The sequence below is a fragment of the Notechis scutatus genome, chromosome 11 (genome assembly GCF_049901735.1).
Source record: "Notechis scutatus isolate UNSWTSFEM ecotype Mainland chromosome 11, rNotScu1.2, whole genome shotgun sequence".
NCBI classification, from domain to species: domain Eukaryota; kingdom Metazoa; phylum Chordata; class Lepidosauria; order Squamata; family Elapidae; genus Notechis; species Notechis scutatus.
The window spans coordinates 12,442,205-12,454,575 of record NC_142019.1 but is presented as its reverse complement, the minus strand read 5'-3'; the positions used below and the strand labels follow the sequence as shown (position 1 = coordinate 12,454,575).

The following is a 12,371-nucleotide window of genomic DNA, read 5'->3' as shown; positions in this document are numbered from 1 at the left end:
CTTTGATGGCAAGGTTGACCCCCCTATTCTTTGTGGCAGCTCCTAAAATACTGGAGTACTGCTATCATGTCACCCCAGACCTTCTTTTGTCTAGACTACCTTGCAACCATTCTTCATATGTTTTAATCTCCCAACCCCTAATCATCTTAGTTGCTCTTCTCTGCATCTTTTTTCCAAAGTCTCAGCATATTTTTACAACGTGGTGACCAAAACTGGATGCAGTGCTCCAGGTGTGGTCTTACCAAGGTTTTATTTTATTTATTACTGATCGGGTACTATTCTTTTTGTAATATGTTCGCTTTCCCCCCTTCTTCTAGTTTTTTGAAAACAAGAGGATGACCAAGAACAGAAATAGAAGTTCTGTAATCTACAGCTTTACGGGCACACAAAGAAACAGATGCAGCACATTCCGGGTTAAAAGAAATCACACAATTTATTGGCAAGAAGGATTGTTTGTCTCCTTCGATGGTGGCTATTTGAGGTAAATATTACAGAAGGTGGATTCTGTCCTAAGGCATTGCAAACCCCAAAGTAAGATGGAACTTTAAAAATACCTCTCATCATTTTTTGGTAAGTACAGAGATGGGAGCTTAATTTTTCACAATCATGGTTAGAGCTGGTACAAAACCATATAAAATGTCTCAGGTTCTGTGTCATCGGCAGCTTGGTGGTGATATTCAAATTCTTTTACTACCAGTTTTGTGGGTGTGGCATGGCTTGATGGGTGTGGCTTGGTGGGTGTGGCTTGGTGGGCGTGGCAGGGGAAGGAAACTGCAAAATCCCCATTCCCTCCCCACCCCACTAACCTGCTCTCCAGCTCTGTTCTCCTGTGCAGGGCAACAAAAGAAGATTCAGCCCATCAGCTGGGACTTGGGAGGCAGAGAATAGATGAGGGCGGGGCCAGTCACAGGTGGTATTTGCCGGTTCTCCGAACTACTCAAAATTTCCGCTATCGGTTCTCCAGAACCTGTCAGAACTGGCTGAATACCACCTCTGCTGCTTAGCTTTAATTAAGTTGACAAGCAATTCTATGCTGCTAGTTTGAACTCTATGGAGTTTAGTGGAGTTTTCTCTCCAATAACTGTGATTACAACTGCAGCCTAAAAGACCAAAATTAATGTTGATCCATTCAGTCTTGGGACTGATTTTTTTTTTACAGTAATCTTTGACTTATGACCATTTCCTTAACCATTCAAGGTTACAGCGGTTCTGAAAAAAGTGAGTTACAATTGTTTCTCACACATACAACCATTATAGTCTCCCTGCAATTACATGATCAAAAATTGGGAGCTTGATCACCTATATGTATTTACACCAGTTTACAAGTCCTTGAATTATGTGATCACCAATTGTGACTTTCCCAAGGGCTTCTGACAAGCAAAGCCAATGGGGGAAATCAAATTTCCTTAAGGAGCCTGTAATTTTCTTAATGACTATGGCAAAAAAGTCAAACATTGGGAATTACTCAATATGAACAACCATATTTCTTAGTGACATAAATTCCTGTCCCAGTTGTGGCCATATATCAAGGACTACTTATAGTTATTGCCACTGCTTTGCCTGGGAAAAAGCAGGAAACTGGCATTTTGAGCCACAGTGGTGCAGTGGTTAGAGTGCAGTACTGCAGGCTACTTCTGCTGACTGCCAGCTGCCTGCAATGTGGCAGTTCAAATCTCACCAGGCTCAAAGTTGACTCAGCTTTCCATCCTTCTGAGGTGGGTCAAATGAGGACCCAGATTGTTGGGGACAATAGGCTGTAAAGCACTGTAAAGCAGTATGTAAGTCTACGTGCTAGTGCTATTTTCTCTGAAGATGACCCAAAGGTGCTTTTTCAAAAGGCAACTGGACTTTGTTTTTCCTTAAAAACATTTTGCTCCTCATCCAAGAAGCTTCTTCAGTTCTGACTTCAGTTCTCTTCTCTGGAGATCCACCATAGATAAATGATACATATTTTTCTCAAGGCCATCTTCTCTATCTGTTCCTCCTCCTCCTCCTCCTCTTCTTTATTACATTTTTCTCAAGGCCAACTTTGGTCTTTGAAAGTCATTATTCTAAACTCCCACCTTTTAGGTTATCGTTTCCCAAAAAAACCTTCCTCAGATTTGGAAATGATGAAGATCAAACATTTTTAAAGCCAGAAAACTTGGAGGCCAAAGTAAATATTCGTATTCTCCTACTCACACAACTTTCATCTTACTGCAGCTAGTGGCTCCGTAATGTTTTCCTTTGTTTTTTGTTCTTTGAGATCAACTTTTTTTGGGGAGTGATGAGTTCTGTTCCAATGCTGGAAACACAGTTCCAGACTGCACAGTTTTCTCAGATTGTCTTAATCTTCAATAATGAATTGTTCCCCATGGGCACTGTTTTGAGCCTGGTTCTGTTTGAGAGAAATCTGGGGTGTTTAGTGAAAGCAGAGTTAAGTCCTGCAAGTTTGCAAAGCATGCATGCACCACCTTTCAAATGGGGACTTTCAGTGCACAAATGCAAATTTTAAACTTCTTTGACCCTCACACAAAGAAGAGCAATTTCAGGATTCATGCTGTGCGTTCACACAGAGGGTTGTATATATAACCTCCCATTGTTTTATTTCCAACTACCAGCCTTTCCCCTTTTCTGATTATGAAAAGAACCCTGTTGCACTGGGAAATGAAAGTGGAGTGTTCAATTCCTAGGAATGCAAGTAGCCCTTGGCTTATATATGACCAGAATTGAGCCCAAAATTTCTCTGGTTGTGTGAGCTGTGTCCCATTTTACGGCCTTTCTTGCCACGGTTGTTAAGAGAATCACTGCAATTGTTAAATTAGTAACACACAGTTGTTAAGTGAATCTGGTTTCCCCATTGACTTTGCTCGTTAGAAAGTCTCATGACTCTGGGACACTCTGCAACCGTCATAAATATGAGTCAGTTGCCATGTGTTGATCACGTGACCATGGGGATGCTGCAAACGGTCATAAGTGTCAAAAACAGCCATAATTCATTTTTTTCAGTGAAGTTGTAACTTTGAATGGTCGCTACATGAACTGTTGTAAGTTGAGGAGTGTTGCAAGGAGTGAAAGAGTAGGAGATTGCAAGTTTTTGAGAAACCTGAACCTCTTGCTACATCCTTAGGTACATCACCTTTTGGATGAAAGGAGTAGACCTAAGAAAAACAAATAAAAATAGATAACAGTGCACAAGAGAGGTTTCTTAGCTGCTAAGTCTCAGCGGGAAAGCTGCTAGAAATAGACCCAATTCTCCTTCCGTTGGATCAGTTTTTCAATCTTCTTTCTCTTCACTTTGATTCCGGCAGCGTGGAGTCTTCTGATGTGAATTGGAAGAAGAAGAAAAGTGGCGGCATTAAAATCATCTGCCAGTCAGACGTGAGGGATTTTTCAGCCATGGCTTTCATCACTGATCATGTGAATTCTTTGATCGACCAATGGTTTCCTGGTAAGAATGAATTCCGCATTTTAATGTGAGCCACGGTGTACATGGAAAAGCGACAATAAAGCTTTCTTGCCCTGCCTTGCCTGGTCTTGCCTTGCCTTGCCTACCGTACCTTGGCTTAGCTTAGCTTAGCTTATTTTATCTTGTCTTATCATTTCAGGTAAAATGGGGATGAAGTGGCCTAAGCTTGAAATACTGTTATTTTTAGGGATGTGGTATCCTGGATGATCATATTACAAGAAACAATTATGTAATTGTTTTGCTTTCTCTTATGCTGTATGAATCCATCTCATCATTCATTCATTCATCCATTCATTCATCCATTCATTCAATTTATATAGATGCCTATCTGCCATATTAAAAATTAGCTAAAAACATAAAATACAACAAATGAAAACAATGAAAAGATATCATATCAGAGATAGACCATAGCTAAAAAATCTCTACAGTAATCACTTAAACTATTTAAACGATCTCACTTAATTTTCTGGCCTGATACCTGTGAGAAGAGCCAGGTGTTCAACAGATATTATAGATGCTATATTATGAATATAAGCCATAATTTGTGGTTTACAATATGGTGTGAATCCATTACTATTTATTTAAGAAACCACAGCTCAGCATGGCTACGTGTTCAACCTTACTGTCAGGTGATGTGCTTCCACTATAATTTGTAAAGATGGCACTGGCTGCTTCAGAATGGTTTGTGAAAAATGCATAAATGTTTTTCATCTTGTGTCACATTACATTAACTCACTTTAAAAGTTTACAAACATGAGGATAATTTCATACAAAGTGGGTGTGTGCGTGCGTGCCTCTGATCATGCACTCAGAAAGAACAAACAGAATGAAAAAAAAAACATCCATAAATGCATTTTGGAGATGCATTTCCTCCCTTTCCCTGAAATGCCAGTTATGAAATATGCATGCCTCATTGAAAATCAAAGAATACTGTGTTTTTAATGTCAGAATGTTGTCTTTGTTCGAAAGCAGATTCGGATCATTTAACTTCCTCAGTAAATTGATTCATCAACTAAACATCGCATTACTCCATTAATTAGGTTGACACTTTGATCATTTCTGAATGTTGGTAAGGCATGAAGAAGAAGAAAGGAATGGCATTATGACAAGTAAATTCAAATTCTTGGAGTTTAAAATGATAAAGAAGCTAAGTACTAAAAATTCGGAACTAAGAGTTACTGATTTCATGATTAGGTGATTCTGGCAACAGCATGTTTATTTATATATATATATATAATAATGTGTGTGTGTGTGTGTGTGTGTGTGTGTATGCTGAGGACTTACTGTTAGTTTTTGAAGACTCAACCTGTGTGTGCGTATGGAAACATCAGCAATAGCAATAGCACTTAGATTTATATACCGCTTCATAGTGCTTTACAGCCTTGTCTAAGTGGTTTACAGAGTCAGCCTCTTGCCCCCAACAATCTGGGTCCTCATTTTACTGACCTGGGATGGATGGAAGGCTGAGTCAACCTTGAGCTGGTCAGGATCAAACTCCTGGCATGAGCAGTGAATTAGCCTGCAATGCTGCATTTTAATCACTGCGCCACCAAAGCTTACACAGTGGTAGTAGAATATACATTCATCTCCTTGTGAAGCATTCCATAAATATGTGGTTAGCTACTGTGCTACCCCCATTGGAGGATCAGGGAGGATCTTGGCTTGATCTATCAGAACTCTTCTTTGGGTCTACTATCAAGGAGCACATACAGAAGTCCAGAGCTATCTATCATCCCTAGAAACCTTGGAGAAACATCTTAGACTTTTGTCAAAAGTTATAGCCAGCTTTGTCTTCAGTTCTTGGGGGCCAGAAGGAGAAAATAATTGTATTAACTAATTTAAAATACAATATAAATCAAATTTTTGCTTTGAATCAGAAGACTTTGGAGAATATTGAGGAATATATGGGGAATGAGCTGTGGTGGCGCAGTGGTTAGGATGCAGTATTGCAGGCTAACTCTGCCGACTGCCAGCAGTTCAATTCTCACCGGCTCACTATTGACTCCACCTTCTATCCTTCCGAGGTCAGTAAAATGAGGACCCAGATTGTTGGGGACAAGAGGTTGACTCTGTAAACCGCTCAGAGAGGGCTGTAAAAGCACTGTGAAGCGGTATCTAAGTTTAAGTGCTATCGCTGTTGCTATTGCTATATTGTCCCCAGCAGGGCACACCAAGTGCAAATTATGGTTCATAACTTGAAAAAAGTTGCGCAGCTTGATTAAAAAAAAAAAAGGCCTGAAATGGATGATTTTGATAAATAGGTCCTCTAAGCTATCATCCCTAACTATTCGCCACCAGTTTAACTTCCTAAGATTTAGAACCTCCTACAAGGGAATGTGTTTTTAAGTAAGTAGTATTTCTAGCAAGCTTCTCAAAGCCTGCAGGAGGGGAGTTTTCTTTACAATGGCCTTTTTAGACCTTGAAAAGAATTTGGCATGGAAGCTAGTACCTCTTCAGAGAGAGTTCGAATTTTTTGGCAACTGGACTCAGAAACCCAGGGCAGGTGCAAAAATTAGAAGTCCATCAGCATTTTTTATGCATTTTATTAAATTGGGGGGGGGGGCGGATTGCCAGATTCCTTCTGATTTTTGGATACTAACGATTATGGCCGCCTTCTTCATTTCTAGCACAGGATGTTATTTTGATTCAAGTGCAGATTTCAGCTGTCCTGTCACTGCAATCCCCATTGTCCATTCCTCTGATGGCAATAGCACTTAGACTTATACACCACTTCATGGTGCTTTTACAGCCCTCTCTATGTGGTTTCCAGCATCAGCATCTTACCCCCAACAACAGTCTTATCCACCTTGGAAGGATGGAAGCAGTGGTGGGATTCAAAATTTTTTACTACTGGTTCAGTGGGCGTGTCTTGGTGGGTGTGGCATGGCTTGGTGGGCGTGGCTGGGGAAGGATACTGCAAAATCCCCATTTTCTCCCCACCCCACTAACCTGCTTTCCAGCTCCATTCTCCTGTGCAGGGCAACAAAAAAAAGACCCAGCCAGTCAGCTGGGACTCGGGAGGCAGAGAATAGATGGGAGCAAGGCCAGTCAGAGGTAGTATTTCCTGGTTCTCCAAACTACTCAAAATTTCCGCTACCGGTTCTCCAGAACTGGTCAGAACCTGCTGAATACCACCTCTGGATGGAAGGCTAAGTCAACCTTGAGCCTAGTGAGATTTGAATGGGCAAATTGCAGGTAGCCAGCAGTCAGCAGAATAGCCTGCAGTACTACTAATCACTGCACCACCATGACTCTTCTTTGATATCCATCAAATAATGCTCTGGGTAGTCCCTAGGAGTTCTCTGGCCTTGAATTATCCATGAGGTATATTTTTTTCAATTAATTGTGGAGAGTCTATGCAGAGAACTGTTCCATTAACATTTGTCAGGGTTCCAAATAATAGACCCATACCAAGCAAAACTCTGTGGCAGATGAATTCCTCAAAGAATAGCTTTATATGGACATATCATATTGGCACAAATCTGGTGAAAACCGACTCTGAAGAGTTCCACAGTTTTCACCTAATTAAAAGTAAAAGTTTTCCCCTCAACCCCAAACAGTCAGTCACATGGTCCAATGAAGGGCACTGTCTGGTTGCCTGGTGACATCCCCCCTCCTTCCTCCAGCCAGGTGTGAGAACTTCCTTGGTTCCCAAGAGAAAGTATTTTGTTTTGAATACAAACCCCAGCTATATCTAATCCCCGCCCCACTATCCCTCAGCTCCAGTGTGGCAGCACTGAAGCTCCAAGATGGCTTCGGCCAGGCCAGTTTCAAGGTTGACAGGCTGCCTCCCTCAACTGAAGAGGAATTCCTGCAAGACAAAACATACAGAGGGAAATAAGTCAAGGTTCACCTTAACCCCCTGTTCCTCCCCCTGGAGGCCCCTTAGCCTTCTGAGGGAACTGATTGTGATACTGTTTAACCAACCTATCAGCCTCCACATCCCAATCAATGCAGTGTCTGCTGGTCAGCTGACATCACTCCTTTCTTTGGCTAGATGCGAGAACATCCATGGTTCCCAAGAGAAAGTATTTTGTGTTGACTAGATAACCCCAGTATCTCTAATCCCCCCCCTCCCTATACCTCAGCTTTAAGTGTGGCAGCACTGAAGTTTCCAAGGTGGCTTCCACCAGGCCAGCTTCAGGGTTGACAACATGATTCTGTTCCTGTTCTGTTCTGTTCTGCTCATTCTTCACCTCCTTGTCCAGTTCTGGGCAACCATCTCTTGAAAGAGATATCTCCAGTATGCATGCTTGTGTCCCCTCTATGAGGGAGATGAATAGCTCAGAAGTTTGATATATAAATAAATAAATTATATTTTTCCAGCCCTCACTGCCACCGAGAGTGACGGGACTCTACTGATGGAGCAATATGTGCCTTGCCCCGTCTGTTCGACCACAAAGCCCCAGGATGGAGAAGACAGCCCCCCAAAAGAAGATGGACAGTACTTCAATATGGAAGACTGTTTTCTCACGGCTATTGAGCAAGACCACATCACCTGTGCCCAGCATCCAGATCTACCTGTCCCTTTACAGGAACTGGTCCCTGAACTTTTCATGACGGACTTTCCAGCCAGGTAATAAGGAACTTTCATTCTTTCTCCCAAAATTATGGCTTCTGAATTTCATTTCCTGCAGTTTCCTACATTCCCCCCCCAATCACCTACTGTGCTCAAGAATATACACTGCTCAAAAAAATAAAGGGAACACTTAAACAACACAATGTAACTCCAAGTCAATCACACTTCTGTGAAATCAAACTGTCCACTTAGGTAGAAACACTGATTGACAATCAATTTCACATGCTGTTGTGCAAATGGAATAGACAACAGGTGGAAAGCAGAGGCAGTTAGCAAGACATCCCCAATAAAAGAGCGGTTCTGCAGGTGGTGACCACAGACCACTTCTCAGTTCCTATGCTTTCTGGATGATGGTTTGGTCACTTTTGAATGCTGGCAGTGCTTTCACTCTAGTGGTAGCATGAGACGGAGTCTACAACCCACACAAGTGGCTCAGGTAGTGCAGCTTATCCAGGATGGCACATCAATGCGAGCTATGGCAAGAAGGTGTCTGTCAGCATAGTGTCCAGAGCATGGAGGTGCTACCAGGAGACAGGCCAGTACATCAGGAGATGTGGAGTGAAGCCATAATGTGTAGTAACCATGTTTTAAACAATGTAGTTAACACAACAACTGGAGAATTGCCATTCGCTCGTTGGCATGGCAGAAAGCCAAATTTAAGTTACCTACACACATTTGGAGCTTGGTTTCTTAAGACCAATTATGTCAGCAAAAACAACCTCTAAAGGTTCTTTGGTCTTAAACCCATTAAGTCTGTTTGCAGGAGTAACCTTACTTTTATCTTGACTACAGGCATTACAGTTTAAATACTTGCTACAGGGTTTCAATTTTACTCCCTCTGACAATTCAACAGTTTGTTTGAGCATTTTGAAATTAATGTGCCCTAGACATCTGTGTAATAAATGTATACATTCATCATGTGGCTTAACATTGTTATAAACTGAGTTAGCCATCTTCAACTGGTCATCATGTATTACATATAAATCATTCTCTAAAGTAGCAGTTACCCTCTTTCTCTATTATACAGTTATCTCCCCTAAAGGTTACTACATAACCAATATTAACTAAAGCCCTTACTGATAATAAATTAAATTTCAGTTTAGGTATATATAACATAGTTAAATGTTCGTTTATACAAGAACAATATGCAGTACCTTCACCAAATGCTTTAATCTTCCATCCATTTGCCAATGATACATCTTTACAAACCTTTTTCTATCTTTAGTAATGCACTGCAATGCTCCACTATCAACAACCCACAAATCATGGTTTACAGTTGAATTGCTAGACATAGCTACATTAACATTCTTCTTGGTCTTCTGGTGTTTACTAGTATTCTGTCCTTTTCTTTTCTTACAGAATCTAGCTATATGTCCCCTAGCCCCACAAGAAAAACATTTCCTAACTGTATAGGCAGTTGAAGACAAATTCTCTTCTTGTGGTTGTTCCTTTCTCATTTGGTCCCTATCCAGCCATCTTCTTGCTTCTTCTAACAATCTTCCAGTTATGTCAGTCAATGTCAGTTTATCTCTGGCCAGTACTTCCAGTGAAGATACATAATCATCATAACTTTCATCCAATGAGGAAAGAATGATGTAAACTTGATGCAGCTCTGAAAATATCAGTTCTTTTTCATGTAGCTCTTGAAAAGTTCTTTTCATGAAGTTTAAATGAGCTAACATATCTCCACCTTTCAGAAGACGTGCTCTAAACAGTTTACATGTAAGATGTATGTGTGCACCTACACTGTCATGAACATAAATCCTCTTCAAATTCTCCCAACACCTAGCAGCAGACTCTTCTCCACAAATATGGAGTAGCTGCTGGTCACTCAGTGTTAGTCCAATTATACAAAGAGCTCGTTCGTTGTTCTGTTTAAAGTCAGCAAGCTTCTTGGCATCATCCTCATTTGCTGGATCCCAAGCATTTACATCTGGTGGATCTTGAACTACATTCCATAAACCTCTACAAAGAAGTAGACTGCATTTCATAGACCAAAAAACATAGTTTGTTCCATCCAACCGGGTTATCAGTGATAGACTTGTTGAAGTGACTTGTGCCATCTTTACCAGGATAGTAAACCACAATTAAACAGTAAACAGCTGTCTGTATACAGTACTGTGCATTCACACTAACTCTCAGTTATCTGAGCCTGGTATGGCCTGGGCCCATAACCAATGTTGAGGTAATTCCCCGTTAGGAGAATGAGCGCATACAGGGAGACGTATAGAGAGTAGTGTTGGAATAATACACACAGAGCACACAGATACACTGTACAGTAAATGTAGGTTTTTACTTCCAGAAACGTTAAGCAAAGTCCAAATAAGCAATCCAAAGTCATTCACAGGTAAATCAGTCAGTTTTCAATCCAGGGATAATTCAATAACAAATTCCAGTGTCAAAAACAGTTCAGTATCAGACTTACATCAAATCCATGAATATCAGTCAATTAGGGAAAATGGTGCAACGGCAATACTTTCCAACAGAAGGAAACAGAGATACACTCACACTCTCTTCTGAGACTAAACAACCCAGGTTTCTGGCTCCATCTTATGGCCGTTTGAGAAACCACACCTAATTACAGTTTTGCATTTTCTTAAAGATACAGTTTTAAAATGTTTATCCTGGTTTATATATTTCTAACTCAAATAGCTGTTAGGTGACTCATATTCCTAACAATATGGATCATGTTTGCAGCAAATTCCTTACATTTCTGCCTACCGTAGTCTAGCCCAGCAGGCTTTTCCGGTTTGGTGTTCTTCAGGTATGCTAAGAAATGCAGCTTCCAGAATTTCCACCAGTAGAAACTGGGGAGTTGCATTATCTATACAGTTAGAACAATTAATCAGTGGAAACTCCAGATGTTGTGGATGCTCCATCATTGGAGGTTTTCAAGAAGAGACTGGACAGCCATTTGTCTGAAATGTTATAGGGTCTCCTACCTGAGCAGGAGGTTGGACTAGAAGACCTCCAAGATCCCTTCAAACTCTGTTATTCTGTCAATACATTGGGTGGTATCAAGCTGACCTAGTTATAGTTAACCTAGTTGACCTAGTTAAAGGGAACCTGTCCCACCTGTCCAAGTGGTAGGGGATCACCTGAAATTGTTAACAAATAGCAATTTTTAGGGTGATAGAAGGTAAGTAAAAAAACAAACAAACTTGACTACTGGTGACACCAAGAATCTCTTTTGTTGACAGTTCAGAATTGGCTTTTATTTCTTCCATGTAATTTTTTAAAATTTCACAGTCCAGCTGACAACCTGGTCTCCAACCCTAGTCCTAATCACATCTAACCCTGCTTAGGTTCGTGTTGTTGTTGTTTTTTGGCATCTACCCAGGATGGCTACCACCTGCTGGATGAAAATGTTAACCATCCTTTTAATCTCATCTAAATAGAAATGAGATCAAATCTCATGTTATTTCCATCCTACCCAAGGTGGGCTTCGAAAATTTTAGCAAAGGGTTCTCTGCCCAGTTGCTGGGTGGGCGTGGCCTAGTCGGCCTCCTGCACCATGGTGGGGGGGCGTTTTTGCCCTCCCCGGGCTCCAGAGGCTTTTCTTGAACCTCCAGGAGGGCAAAAACGGTCTCTCTGGACTCCGGAGGCTCTCTGGAAGCTGGAAACGAGCCCATTTCCAGCCTTCCTGAACTTCCAGGAGGCCCATTTTTCACCTTCCCCAAGACTCTGTGCGCACCCGGCACTTACCTGCATCCAAAACGGGCCACGTGGGGACTCCTGGGAGGGGTGGGGTGGGTGGGATTTGGGGGTTCTCCAAACTGCACAGAATCTTAGCTAGGGGCTCCCTCGAACCCCTGCGAATCCCCAGCAGTCCATCCCTGCCTTCTATCCCACTCACCATTTTCGGGGGGAAAGTATCTTCTTCACACTTTGTAAAGTCCAAGTGTGAAGCTCAGCCTGGAAAAATTGTGCATCTTTGCTGTAAACAGACTTGCTATACCCAGGAAAAGCTGATGGGAAAAATCTCATTCAAAAGCATCATCCTACACACGTCAAAAAATGCTTCCTTGGTTTTCTTATTTATTTTATTTGTGTGTTTGTAAAATTTATTGCCCACCTGTCCTACCTGAGTCTCCCATACCTCTGCTTTGAAGTGATGCTACCCGTTAAAAAACCACCTTAGCTGCTGCCAGTAAAACAGCCTATCAAAGATGGTAATTAAAAAATATGTTTTCTGCTTGATTATCTTCTAGTCAGCAGATGGCTGGAGAGAGAAAAAAGACCCATCTTGGCCACAGAAATAGGCACTGTCTGTTCTGGGAGATTAGGAAGAGGAGAAATGGGTGATCTTAAATCTTGGCTTGTGTTGACCGGAATTGCTTAATA

General features: G+C 41.4%; 1 protein-coding gene across 3 annotated transcripts in view; it reads left to right on the top strand.

The window, feature by feature from the left end:
• The window catches only part of LRRK1 (leucine rich repeat kinase 1), an 89,476-nt gene that overhangs the window by 48,784 nt on the left and 28,321 nt on the right, over nucleotides 1-12,371 (top strand). For all 3 annotated transcript variants that reach the window (XR_015750798.1, XM_087972796.1, XM_087972795.1), the window contains 3 exons: nucleotides 318-481; nucleotides 3,291-3,430; nucleotides 7,775-8,024. Coding sequence is in view for 2 of the 3 variants with exons in the window: in XM_087972796.1 (XP_087828922.1) it covers nucleotides 318-481; nucleotides 3,291-3,430; nucleotides 7,775-8,024 (554 nt within the window). In the remaining variant the exon portion in view is untranslated. The remainder of the gene's footprint in view (nucleotides 1-317; nucleotides 482-3,290; nucleotides 3,431-7,774; nucleotides 8,025-12,371) is intronic.